This window comes from Calidris pugnax, unplaced genomic scaffold (assembly GCF_001431845.1).
Source record: "Calidris pugnax isolate Ruff unplaced genomic scaffold, ASM143184v1 scaffold45, whole genome shotgun sequence".
NCBI lineage: Eukaryota > Metazoa > Chordata > Aves > Charadriiformes > Scolopacidae > Calidris > Calidris pugnax.
This window is the reverse complement of record NW_015090764.1, coordinates 1,832,583-1,846,983: the sequence shown is the minus strand read 5'-3', so window position 1 is coordinate 1,846,983 and position 14,401 is coordinate 1,832,583. Positions and strand designations below refer to the sequence as shown.

General features: G+C 43.7%; 1 protein-coding gene across 1 annotated transcript; it reads right to left on the bottom strand.

The window, feature by feature from the left end:
* Window positions 1-166: 166 nt before the first annotated feature.
* VEZF1 (vascular endothelial zinc finger 1) lies at window positions 167-14,062 on the bottom strand. The gene is made up of 7 exons (XM_014953597.1): window positions 14,054-14,062; window positions 8,652-9,349; window positions 7,884-7,947; window positions 6,711-6,894; window positions 5,223-5,438; window positions 3,051-3,095; window positions 167-2,688 (listed from the first exon to the last, which is right to left on the bottom strand). Exons 1-7 carry the CDS (start codon window positions 14,060-14,062, stop codon window positions 2,261-2,263), a joined length of 1,644 nt encoding a protein of 547 aa, XP_014809083.1. The 3' UTR covers window positions 167-2,260.
* Window positions 14,063-14,401: the final 339 nt, after the last annotated feature.

Sequence of the window (14,401 nt, the reverse complement as noted above, 5' to 3'; positions counted from 1 at the left end):
GGGGAGAGGGGGGTTTGCCGGGGGGGGGGCACTGGCCTCACGTGCCTCCTTCGGGGCTGGGCCCCCCACCATGCAGCTCCCTGCACCCAACGCTCCACACAGTGCAAAAACGAAGACCTCGACACAGCTGGAGTCAGAACAGTGGTAACAAAGTCATAGCTACATATTCTTCTCTACATTTTTGTTTATTGAGACAAACTAATTAAAAGGCACAAACATAGGGCATATGTTTACATGGACATTATAACAAACATATACATTAAAAGTGTAGGAATGTGTTTCCTTTCTGCTAAACAGAAAGTTCCTAAGCTTTTATATATACAAAAGTTGTACAATTTGATGTCCTAAAGTACAAAAGATCATTTATAAAATTATTTTACACTAAGCTCTATTTTTTATTTTATTTTTTTTTTTGTGTTTGTTTTTTTGTTTGTTTGTTTGTTTGTTTTGTTTGTTTGTTTTACTATGTAGTCCAAGCCCCTAGAACAGTTCCACGTAATGATACAGATACCTGTCACCTGGGCCAGCAGCCCTGGCAGCCGCCGCTGGCGCTGGCGCGGCCGGGTGGGAAGGGAAGCGATCCTTTTAGACTAAGTCGGTCCTGCTAGCACTCTGTGAAAATGCACACACGCTCATCTCCATAGCTGTCAACTTCAGTAAGATAAAAAACACCTCGACTGCAATTTTTTTATTTTATTATTATTTTTCTTTTTTTTTTTTTTTAAACGTAGAGTCTTGGGGTTTAGGGTGTTTTTTTGTTGTTTTTTTTTTTTAAACAAAGTTTTAAAAAGGTGAATATGTGACATGATAGTCTAAAAAGTATATCTGTTTCCCTAGATTTTTTGCTTTCTACTTTATGTACAGATAAACAGGTTAAGAAATAAAAAGCACATGTAGCTTAAACATGTGTGACCATTTGTGGAGAAGTTCTGGGCCAGGCAGTTGGAACCATCACCCCAGAACTCCCACAAACTGATAGAAATGTGTTAACACAATAGAAGAATAACGTAAAAATGATGATGTTTGCAAATATTTACAAAGTTGAACAGATTTGCACAACACTTGATTAAGAAATAGGGGAGAAATTAAAAGACGCTCTCTGCTTGTCCTGGAGGGGCATCCTACCTAGTTAGTGGTTAGAATAAAAACTGTATACAATTTAATATAAGACAAAACTTCTAGTGAACAACTAACACGTCTGTCCCCTGCTGTAACACCAGCAGGCTCTGACTGGGAGGCAGAGGGCATAAAAATCATACCCGGTGCCTCCAGAATCTTCCAGCTTAAAGCAATTATTTCTTAAGTTTCAAAGCACTCCTTTTGCTCCTAGGTAAGAGTCCCATAGGGGTCTGACTGCTCAGAGACCATGTTTACAGACATCTCGACTCCTCTTCTGTCAGCCATGGCTGTTTCTCACCAAACAATAACAGTTTGTTTTTTTTTTAAAAAAAAATGTTGACTACAATGCTATATTCCCTTAGGGTAATATGTTGGGTAATATTTACATCTCCAAATATCAGGTCACAATCCCTATTATATGTTGAAGTTAGAATGATAATTTATCATATGCTTTGCATATCAGAGCTGGTATCACCTTTCCCATAGGGAATGCTGCCTGAAATTATCATATTCCCAAAGGTAAAATGCATATTTTCTCCAAAATGCATTTTTTTTTTTAAATGACAACATTGTAATGCATTTACTCATTAAAAAAAAAAAAAAGAAACAAAACATCAACACAGACAAAGATTCTACACTAGCTCAGAAACAGTGGACTTAACGACTGTTAAAATTAGCCATCCACCCTGTTAAAGATACAGAGGGGTCTTTGCTAGTGTTTAGATTAAAATAATTTTCTAAGTTATAATTTGGGGGATAAAACATAAAACTGTTTTTTAATAATTTTTTTTTTTTTTTAAAAACTCTGGCAAATAAGTATCTGCTCTAATTCAGCATCAGTCAGCTACAAGGTAAAACTTACTTTAAATGAAGTGCTCCAGTGAAACTCAAGTTTGAACCATGTGAGCCAAATCAACAGGGGAAGATGCTACTACGGTCTCTGATGGTGCATGTTGCCCCAGTGTCTTAATCTGAATTTATTATTAACTAAACCAAAACAAAACAAAAACCCAAAAAAAAAAAAAAAAACAACAGGAAAAAAAAAAAAAAAAAAAAAAAAAAGCCCAACCAAACAAAACCCAGAAAAGAACTGCTGGTAAGGATTCCGTTTTAATCCTTTTTAATACTGTTTAGAAATTCTTTACCAGGGAGGAGACGTGGGCAAGGCCTGGGGCAGGAAAGGCATGCTCTCTACAGGTCTCATGGCTATATTTAAGGGACCAGCCAACGTCATGGGGGTGGGGAGGTTCATGGGAGATGTGATAGTGACTGGGTGCGCTATATTCACTGGAGCGGTTACTGGGGTGGGTAAATTGACTGGTGTGGTGAGCGTTAATGGAGATGTCATGGATAATGGACTTGTTATAGTTACAGGATGCCCTAAGTTCATCGGACTGGATATATTAACTGCACTTGATACATTTACTGGACTTCTCATGCTCATTGCAGCTGCCACTGTGACTGGGTTTGTGATAGTCCCAGAAGCCACAGAGGACGTTATATTGAATGGAGTAGTAAGAGTCACAGGCGTAGTAGCAGCAGTGGAGGTTTGGCACAAGTTAGCAGCTTCTAAAAATGAGACATAAAAAGACAAAAAGTTTTTAACACAGAAAAAACCATGGACAAGATTTAAAATAAAAAAATAATAAAAAGAAAAACCAACCAGAAACAAAAACCAAACAAGAACAGGTACAAATTCTGGAATATTTTTCTTTAGGAATTATTAGTAAGTTAAAACTGTTAACATTCTATAGCCTATAAGAAATACAAACTCTCATGCAGTTCATTTCAATTCAATATTTTTTTTTTTCCTGAGAAGTCAAGCGAGGTTGTCTTACAAAGAGGGTTTCCATGTTCATAAAAACAGTATCATACAATCAAAGAAATCCTCCCGAGAGGAACATTATAAATAGAGGAGAGAGTGTACATACCGAATGGTACGTACTCTATAGCCTTCTCAAAGGTGAACTGACATTCTGTGAAGGTTTTAAAAAGTCATTATTAGGGACTGATAAGCAAAGCTCATTTCAATATTTACCTGCTTATTTCAGTCTTAATTATTGCTACTAAATCTTTCCACTGATCACCATACATCTACTTAGCAATTTTCAACGCTCCCCATCTATCGACCCCCATCATCTCCTCAGCTTTCACATAAGCTACAGCTCCACACCACGTTGGTTTGCAGGGTTTTGGGTTGGTTTTGGGGTTTTTTTTACTGTGTTTAGCAGTAAGCAGGAATGCAGTGCCTGGGGGGAGCAGGAGGTTGGCTGGGCATCCATCAGCACCACCTGCCGGCTGCCCGCACCAGAGGGATCCGAAAACAAAGGTGGGTAAAGGGAAGGGAAAACTCCTGGAGAAACTGATTTATATATATATATTTGCATTTTACATCAACATTACGGCACTTCTAAGCCATGTCTTATTCCACATTTGTAGGGTAGGACACCAAGCTCAGTCTACACCCACATTTCAGGAGGTAAGCCAGGAGCAAAGAGTCCACTCTTGCCACTGGGGCAATACAAATGTACCAAGACAGAGTTAACTTTGAAAGCAACATTAGACCCATTCAAGGGTTACTGTTGGTTCTTCAAAGTCCATATCTAGGAGGGGTGGAAAGGAAGGGAAAGAGTAAAAAAAAAAAAATTGTGAAAATAAATAGTATTAGACTAAAAAAAATCCCATCTAGTGTCGTAAAGGCAACACGAGGGGTGGCACTAGCAGAGGAGAACTAGTGTGGAAGAGCAGCCCGGAGGCATGGCACTGACTGGTCTAACCTCACCTTCCAGCACAGCAATATGCAAAGTTACAGCCCACCCCACGCCCCTTCCCCAATTAAATTAAGCTAATTTAATCAGTCCCACAATGCTGCTCCCCACCCACCTCCCTCGCCCACCGCTCTGTCCAACCCCACCGTCTCCAGTAAAGCATATTCAATAATTTCAATAAGAAAGGGAGGGAAGAGGGAACAAGACATAGGGAGGAACAAATCTCAGAGATTTTCTAAATCTGACACCCATTTGCTTTATCAATTTAGTGGCCTGATATATTTAACATTTCTCTTATTACTACATTTTAACATGAATAAGCTGTTTCTACACTGACTGATCAGAGAATTCAATTCAATTGGAATAACAATCAAGGCAAAAGGAGCTAGCAGGCTAATACACAAACAAGACCTAGAAAAGAAAAAAGTGAAGAAACTGAAAGGAAGTTTAGGAGAAAAGGAAAAAGAAAAAAAGGTGAGTCAAAATCATTTATTACTACAAACAGCTGGTGAAAAACAGTAAGCAGTCACTAAGAATTTCTTCTAAAACATGTAATCCAGGAGAGTCACACGACAGGCATTAAAAATCAAACTGTTGTAAAAGAAAAAACTAATGGTAACAGGAGACTTTCAACTACTGTAACTCCTAGTGATGCTAAATTGAAGCAACCTATTCCTTAGAGAACACCACATGGACCAACAGCAGGAAGCCATTCTACTTCAACTGCAGCAGCACAGGGATGGGTGAGCTCTGAGTTAGCAATAATGGAAAACACTACCGCTTATTAGTCAATTTTGTAATGAAAAAAACCACACCAGAGATAGAAACGTAAGTTCTGTGAGTTCCAGAAAACTATGCAAAGCCAGTTACGTGATGATAAAGCGAATGGAATGAACTGGAAGAGAAAAGGTGAAAGGGACACAGAAAGCACCCACACACAAACTGATAATGATGCAACAGAGGGTGGTGTGTGTGTATATATACATAGATATATATATGCACACAAGTTAACAACTGGTAAATATGCATAAACACAGCTAAAAACCACATGCAAGTCAAAAAGCACACTCTTGCCTTGGAGCAGACACAAACATCCCTCTATAATTGACGACTGCTACGTACACACTCAAGCACAGAGACCAAAGGGAAGTAAGTAATGAGGAGTTCATTTACAACAGCCTAATTTCGGTCGTGTTACCCTCCTGCTACTTTTTAGCTACGGCTTCTAACATCGAGAATGCAACTCTCACCCTTTTCTGACATCTTAACCCCCCCGTGTAACTGTCAACTCCAGTATCTCACAAAACCAGGACCGTAAGTAGTGGTTTGTTTTACCTTTCTTCCTTGCTTTGACGGCCTCTTCCCATAATCTCAGGGTCTCTACCTGCTTTCCAGGCCAACTTGTGACGTGTTGCTGCTGCTGCTGTTGCTGCTGCTGCTGCTGTTGTTGCTGCTGCTGTTGCTGCTGCTGCTGTTGTTGTTGTTGTTGCTGCTGCTGCTGTTGTTGCTGCTGCTGCTGCTTCTGATTGCTGGTCTCTTCACTCATGCATGCTATGCCAATTAAGTAAGAACACAAATTCACCTTGAAAAGTTACTCTGTTTTTCTGCTGAGGTGACAAAGGCTTCTTCCATAGTGTGTGGAATCACACAGGATTCCAAGAGCAAAAATCACAGAGGTGTTTAGAACCACATAATTAATTCTGCGCTTTATAAAACTACTTTTCCAAGATCTAAAGACCAAAAATATAAGTCAGGCACATCTGCTTTCACTTTTTACTTGCTTTTACTTTCTATTGCAAGTATAACTTAAAATGTTCAGTTTACCTTTACATCCCAGAACAGCATGTTACTACTCATTACAGCTCATCATTTCCACCTCTAACAAGTGCCATAAATGCCCCACGTGAACTGGCTCAGCACCACCCAACCCTTGGGAAGCAAGAGCTGTAACCCTAGACCTTGAAAACTACTTCACATCCAAAATTCATATTATGCTCAACAATCAGGCATTTTAGACATAACCAGAACCTTCTAATTAGCCCGAAATAATGGGAACTGTGAAGATGTTGTGAATTAATACTGTTTAAAAGGCTTTAAGGACAAAGTTTCTGAAGACATTCCTCTGAAAACCCACCTTCTATCACTAACCATGAGGGTTAACTTAACTTGCAGGTATTTTAATGGGGAAAATTTGAAAGTCAAGTCTTCATTTGCCTACTAGGCACTCCCAGGTTCAGGCTTCAGCACTTTCACAGAGTTAAACACGAGAAGGAACTATTACAAACATCTCATTTGAACTCCCGCACACCACCAATTACATGTCATTAATGCCCAAAACGTATCAGATCCGGGTTTAAATGCTTTTCTTGCCAGTTCTTGCCAGAGGGAGGAATTCCCGAGCCCCAGGGGCAAAGCTCAGAGAAATCTTTCTCCTAATTTTGATGAGCTTTAGATGAGGCTTCAAACCTGAAACTTGGCAGACCTCAGCAGTTCTTAAATATCCTAAAGTCTCCAGAATTCTCTGTTGGACTTTTAGGCCTGTATGGTTCAGGAAGTAGCACTGTACTTAGAAGCTGAGAAAACTTGGGAACTAATTCTCACAAACTGCATGGCATTCCTGAGGGATAAGAGCACAGTCTAGCAGCAAACCCATTCCATATATGCCAGTTCTTGAGCTGAAGAAGATCCTCTTATCAAATATCTATTTCTAACAGGTGGGAATACCCAGCCTGGTGGGTACCTTTCTACATTCTACCGTAATCAAAGGCAATTCCCTTTGCAAACACATTTGTTATTAGAAATGTTTTTAAAACGTTCACCTACTTTTATTGATGCCTTGTTTACAGGTATTACAGTTGATACTTTGGCTCTGCCCGTGTGTCTTTAAGTGGCTGGTGATATATGCTGCACTCAGAAGTTTACCACAGATATTACACGATACCTTTCCTTCATGGCGCACCATGTGTGTCCGCAGTCTGTCTTTGGTGGCAAAGGCAGCAGTGCACGTCTACATGAAGAACAAGAGTTACACTCGTGTGCAGACAGCGTCGTGACAGCACCAATGACATGCCCACTCTAAGCTGATTTTACCTCGTGGGTGCAAACAGCATCCTAAGCATATTGACAAGCTTAAGTTTTACCTGCGTCTATACAAAAACCAAAATTAAACTGCTAAACAGAGACTGAAAATGGAACTGGCTTCTGAGACTTCTTTAACTTCATTACAATAGCGGGTTGCCTTACCTACCAAAGCAGGAGAGGGCTTATAAAAAAACCCCAGAACAGGCAAAGTTGCTTCTGATACAATGTTACTGCACAAATAGGAACCTGATATCTTAAATTGCTCAATTACTTCTGTTCCTGTCCAAATCGGAACAAGGAAACAAACCCTTTCGCTAATGCTATTCTTTTTACACAAGACTTTTATTTAATATGATGAGTCACTAAAAGACAGGCTGGAACAGGCATGGATATTCCAAGCGAAAGAGTTGATTGTTTGGGGGCAGTTGAGTTATTTCTCTTATACTCAGTCATCAACTTTTCACAATTTGCTTTCAGCTTCCAGCAAAATAACGGATCCAGATTCAACTATTCCTATCCATTTTAAATGGATATACTGAGAAACACATTGAATGTAATTTAAATATGCTGAGAAACACACTGCACACATTACTCTAGCAATCAGCACTGAGCTGAGGATGCTGTTACAATCCTGTTACTAAGTTAAGCATATCGTAAAACAGCACATCTATGTTGTTCTCCAAGAAAGCAAAAAGCCTCTAATCTTCCTGAAGTAACCACAGCCTCCTTTGAAACTGCCTCTACACTTCCCTCACAACTGCAGTGCTGGGGATATGTAAGGAGGATGCATCTTTAGTCCTAAACTTGCTTTTCAGAGAAAAGTCCAGGAGCAAACACGTTTCTGGAACAATTATTCACCTGAGATTCTAACGATACAACAACGTATGATTCTCAATAAATCATTTTAGCCCTTACTTGGCATTTGAAGGGTCTCTCTGTTGAGTGAACGTGTTTAACGTGACAGCTTAAATGATCAGGCCTGCAAAAAAAGAGAGGAACAGACAAGAAAACACATTCTTTTACAAATCCATAGCAAGGACACCTCGGCCGGCGGTGCTGAACGCTGCCCTGGCGACCCCACCTCCCCCTGCGCGGCAGGAAGACAGACACCCCCCTTCCCCACGCAGTGGTTTCAGCTCCAGTAACACAGGGTTACGCTGAGCCCCGACCTGCGCTTGGAAACTTCTCCGTGTCCTTCTGACACGCGGTACGTTTGGCCACACCGTGTGTAAAGGTGACATGAACAGCACTAAAGGGTTTTTCTCTGTCGCAAGCAGAGAGACAAACCCAGGCAGCAGCACCGCGAGCTCCCCCGCAGCGCTCTGCCCGTACCCCCCAACCCTGCTCCGACACACGGAGACGCTTCCCTGCCGTGCCCCCTTTGGTCATGGACCTTCTCAAAGGGGCTCCGTGGTCACCGCCAGCGACACAGACACGTGTCCTACGGGACCCGGATGAGGTCACGACATCATTTCAAAACGTTCTGCTAAAAGCGCGACCGCTTTTGGCCACCGCCGGTGTGGCTCGGATCCAGACCCACGCCCTAGAGGTAAACAAGGCTCTTTATCCCCTCACCAATCTTCTAAGATGTCAGGTTCTCCTAGCCCCTGGCTATGATAGCTTAACCCTTCTTGGTTATGAAAAGCCAACACTTGAGCTCGCCTGGGATTTTCTACATGGTACCTCGAGAAGCCTTTTCCACAAACACCACAGGTGTACGGTTTCGTGATGCCACCTTCGTGGGACCTCACGTGGTAGGTCATGCGATCCTTTCTCTTGAAGCGCTGATTGCAAATTGGACATTCAAAGGGTTTTTCATCTGAGTGGGACAGCTTGTGCCGGTTGAGGTGGTAGACATCCCTGAAGGCCTTCCCGCACATCTCACAAGCGTGGTTCTTCTTAACGGGCTTGCTGGGCTTCTTCACCGTCTGTGTCACCGCCATGGCCGTGGCGCCGGCGGTACTGCTGGGGTTGGTGGCAGAGGAAGACGTAGTGACTGTGGACAGGATGCCCGCGATAGTGGAAACCAGTGAACTTCGGCTGTTGTCACCAGCGATGGTGGAGATAAGGGGCACCATTGTGGTGGGAGTTTTCTTTGGCCGTGACACTAACTTTATCCCTGTGTGGCAGGACTCGTGACGCCTCAAATGGTAGCTGTCCCTGAAAGCTTTGCTGCAGTAAGTGCACACAAAGGAGGTTTTAGGTTTTTCCTTTTTAATCCCAACAATAGCATCCTTTAACGTTTCTGGTGCAGGCTGAGGTTTCTGCGTTATTGGTAAGGGCAGAATCGGCTTCTGATCGGGCGGCTCAACAGCAGAGCTCAGGAGAGGCAACAGGCTGTTCTGTGCTGCCTGCTGTTGGTGGTGGGAGGCTTCGTGTGCCTGAAACCAAACAGTCACACTTAAATTCTACCAACGGGCCGCTCGCTCGGACACGGTGAGAACATTTACAAACGAGAGGAAAGCGCGTTCTTAGACCCAAAGCCATCGAAGCAAGGGCTGGAAAGCGCAACGTGATTTGGGTTTTTTTGGGCGGGATAAAGCGCTGGCGCTGCGCGGAGGCTGGGGGAAGTGTGGAAAGGCACGCAGCAGAACAAGCAAATAATTATTAAGTTTCCAGAGGGCAACATTTCTTTATGGAAAACAACTAGGTGCTTGTCAGATCTTTTACTAACGCGGCGTTTGATCTTTACATAACAGATAACTTGTTTCGCTAACGATCCTATCAGATGCCACCTTGGGACTATCTTTGGAGCGTACGGACATACTGAAGGGAGTTGCAAAATAACGCCCCACCTTTAAGCCCGGCTTTAGTGCAGGTTGAGAATTGAACGGCAGCCAGAGCGAGCCAGGATGCAATAAGGCTTCTTATTTAAACAGCGCGTTCATACCAGCGTGTTCGCACTGAAACCAAAGCAACCCGAATCGAGAGGCGGCCGCAGCCACACCGCTATATTTAGCAGGTTCCCGCCGCATTTATACACTGACCACCGCGCGCTCTGCGCCTGGAGACTAATAAGAATAGAGGCATGGTCTTTTTCTCCTCATCAGCAGCTGCTCTGGGGTAGGAAGAGAAGCCAATCGATAAGCACTGGTAGACACCTAGAGATGCTGGAGAACACAGCTGGCGGGGAAGGTTTCAAAACAGCCCACACCACCCAGAATTGGTGGGAGACACTAAAGGGAAAGGCTGAGCTGCTATGCGCTGCTCTACGTCCCGCTTGCGTTAGGTGGTGTTTATTCTAAGGCAGAAAACACTGTTATTAAAACTCCTCCAGCCGGACTGGGACAAACCCCTAGCAGATACAATTTTAAAGTGGTTTAGAAACCACACAGAGCAATTCAGCCTAATGGAGCATTAAAATAAATCACTCTAGCACCTTAAGCCAGTTTAAGCGCATCTGTATTCAAGATGTGCCTCGGTCTCATCAGGCCAGTTTTAAATCAGTCTCGTTAATAACGCAGAGTCCCAGGGCTGGAGCCCGGTTTGGGGAAACTTGTGTTCCCGTTCCATCAGCACCGTGGCCTTCCAGGACTGCTTCCCTGCACTCTCCTTCGCTAAATAACACAACTCCAGGCTGCGAGAGCTGAACAGGACACAGTGCTTGGCCTGCAACCCCCACCTCGTCTCGTTTTACCTTGGTGGAGGATGGACAACTTCACGAAACGCACTCTCCCTACGTCACTCTGCCTCATCTCATCCTCAGGAGGAGTCACTATTTCTAGAAGCTCACTTTGGGACTTTTTCTTAGTGGCATCCGAGCTCCGGAGGCTTTGCCTGGCAGCAAAAGTACAGCCCCCCGGGTGCGACTGTCCCTCAGGCTCCTGTCACCTCCTGCCCCCTCACAAACCCTCTATCGCTTCAGCCGCTCATTTTTCAGGAGCATAACACCAGTGATCTTTGGATAAAAGCCACCAATGGCTACAAACCCCAGCCCACGTGGCTACGAATACGTGCTCCCTAACACTCCGAGCCTCTCTGACAGGAAAACGCTTCACGAGAGAAAACCTGGATTCGGGGTGATAACAGGGGACAAAACTTGGGGGAATCATTAGGAGCCAGACCAGCCCATCCAGTTTTATCTGCATTTTATGTCCCCTCCGTGCCGGAGCTGGGGATGCAACAGGTAAATGAAGATCCTCACCCCGCGCCAGCCACAGCAGCCACCTCAAACAGCCCAAGGGGCCGGACTGCAGAAACGGTGGCCAAAAAGGCAAAGGCAGAACTCTCCTGGAGGCCACGCTGCTAAATCAGGGCACGGCACCACCCCCGGCTTCTCCCTTAAAACTTCTGCCTGACTTGGGTGACAACTGCAGATTTTCAACCATTTATTCCCCGTGTTTTTAAGAAGCGACTGAGACATCTACAGCGCACAGAAAGAATGGAGCAGGTACAATACACACGGAAAGTACAGTATTAAGCAAGTTGTGTGCTTAAATACCATTTTAATTTTAAAAAATTCCAAAATGTTTTACAGCCAACTTTAAATAAGCAGAAAACAATGTTGCTAAACTGCAGGAGGAGACACTTAAGAGCACTTAAGGATAGCTCCAGAGATACAGTTTCAAAGGCAGAGCTAGCAGATCGGATAATAGAGAGCCCAAATCCTTTGGACCAGGTTCAAACTTACGCAGTTTACGGGTATTTTTAAGCCTTAAAGAGTCGTCAGCATTTCAAGGTAACGATGCACTTATTCCTACGCGACCGGGAAGGGATGGTGGACACCAAACAATGTATATTCATAAAGCTACAGGCTACGAAGCCACTGCTTATATAATTGTGCTTATCTGGGTTCCCAGCGAGCCGGTGGCAGGAGCAGCGCCATCTCCAACCACCCTCTGCAACAAGCGCTAGTCCTCACTTTCCGAGGCCTGCCGGCATCAAAGTCTTTTTTAAAAAAAAAAAAAGGATCAGGCAGTATTTTTTATTTTTTTTGAACTGGCTGGGGGAGAAGGGAGGCAGCACCTGCTGCACGCCTCTCGCCAGTCATTTTATTCCGGCACCGAGCAGGGTTTTACTTGACCCAGCATTAATGTCAAGTCAACATTTTTGCGATATTTTCATCGCCCGAGACAGGCTCTCCTGCAAAATAACCTCGTCCTAGCACTAATATTTATTTTTTTTTATTCTCTTCTGGGGGGCAGTAAACAACCAAAAACCCCAACGCTGTAATTGGTGACCCGGAGTGGTAGGATGCAGCACTGTGAACTTCCAATGCCAGAGGCTAAAATATTTTTGCGCTCCAGCCTTAATGCGAGAGCAACAAATTAGCATGAGTCATATCTTGAACGCTCCGTTTGATGGATGATTCCTCCTCACATTAACAGATACAACTTTCACTTTCCCAGCAGATCCTAAAAGTGGTTTTCAAAATATGCATTTCAGGGACTAATAATATCCAAACAAGAACTGCTTATTCAGTCTCGCAAGCGTTGCTTTAAAAAGATACAATTCATCCAAACGCCACCTAAACACAATCAAACAACTTTATTTGGCAAGTGCAACTGACAGTCCCGGATCCCACTGCTCGGGAAACTAAAATGAAGACATCGCAACCTCCTCTAAAAACGTTTGGCTAAAAATGACAACTTTACACACCGCGGATTACGCCGTCCCTTAGAAATCCTGTCACAGCTGAAAAACACACACTTGGCAAAACTCCCCCCCCACCGAAGAACGAGCATGTATATTCAGTCACTTGCATTTGGGATTTAACCAAAAATTAAATATCGGGAGGGGGGCCGGGATGGGTTTTTAAATCCACTTTTTATTCCTAGTTCTAACTACTCGGTCGGATCTTGGCCGACACGCCGCCAGGAGAATGGGAAGAAGAAAAACTTAAAAGTCACATCCAGGAGTATCCTACCAGCGCTTTCCGCTGGGTGCCTTAGGATGCTCGCCCCCTAAATCCTCAGTTTTAACAAAATGACTCAAGAAACAATATTCAGCATTTATTATGAGGTCTTAAAAGCTTTATTATTTGGGGGGTAAAAAAAAAAAAAAAAAAAAGAAAAAAAAATCAGAGGAAAATTTCCACGTCACAGCTTTATGAAGATGCTTCCAAGCGGCACATAGCTGAGCACGTCAGGAAAGTGAACTGCTGACTCCTTAATTAAAAGCAGCGAAGCCTACTCCTAAATCAAAGTGTGACATCGCTATTTCAAAATACAGTACTCTTCAAAAAAACCCGAGGCCAGCAGCAAGAAGCTGGACACGTACTCGAAAGTATTACTTGGCATTTTGTTCGGGAGGTTGCCGCAATCCCATAGTGCCAGCCTACAAATAATTTCCTCTCCAAAACTCCCATCTGGGAGGCAGGAAAGCGATAAACCGGCCCCAACTCGGAGGGAGATGGCCCTAAACTAAGGAGATTAACTTCTTAGCGTGAAGTTTCCTATGTGCGAATCACAACTGCCCACTAGAGTGAGAAATAATTCACAAGACCTCAGCCAAACTCCATGGCATCACCCGCCTCCATCACCAAAATCCAGCGCCCGGCTCCCGGTACCGGCACCCCGGAACATTCCCGGCGTGTTTTGGGAGGCAAAAGCAGCCGGGCGAGGGACTGACTCATCCCTCGGGACTCGCAAGGGAATAATTCTTCCTCTCTAAAGGAACGGGGCTCGCTCTTGGCGCATTTATTCATTCAACTCAGGTTTTTGAACTCGTGTCACGGGTTGGGTTTGGGTTTAATTCCGAGGAGGACAGTGAGTAAGCGAGTGACGGCCGCCGGGAACGTGCAAAGAGGATTATTTTACCTTGAGAAAGGTGATGTGTGGGGCTTTTTTTTTTTTTTTCCTTTTTTTTTTGCTGCTGCTGCAATTCCATATTTTATGTTTTCAAGCTCAAACCGAGCAGGACGGCATCAGAAAACAACCCGGCGTGAAAGGGCTTGGCTCACAAAAACCAGGGGAGGAATTATTATTTTTTAATTTTTTTTTTTTTGGGTACACTGGATTTTCTTCAGAATTACATAAACAGGGGTGGTTTTAAGTCAGTCTTTCGCAGACAGAAGGGGGAAAAATTGTGACTCAGTTGGCAAAGGGAGGGGTTGCACGCTCTGCCGTCCCTATTCCTCCTGTTACCGTTAGCATTTCGCCAGTTTTTACAGAAATCCGGCCCGCTCGCGTCCTATTTTAAAAGAAAACAAGCTCCCTCGTCACCCGGCCCCTGAGTCAGGCTGTTTAAAGAGGGATTAATTTATTCTCCCAGACACGGTGTTTGTTCCATCGGGGTTTTGTTAGAGCCCGGTGGAACGGCAGGGTTGGGGGGGGGATTTTTTGTTTTGGTTTTATTTTTTTTTTCTTCTTGGCAGGCGGGGAGAAAAACAAGCAAAATAAATAAATTTTTTAAAAAGCGCTTTTTTTGGGGGGGGGGGAAGAGAAAAATGAAAAATGAGAAAAATAAATAAAATATAAACATATAAACATTGC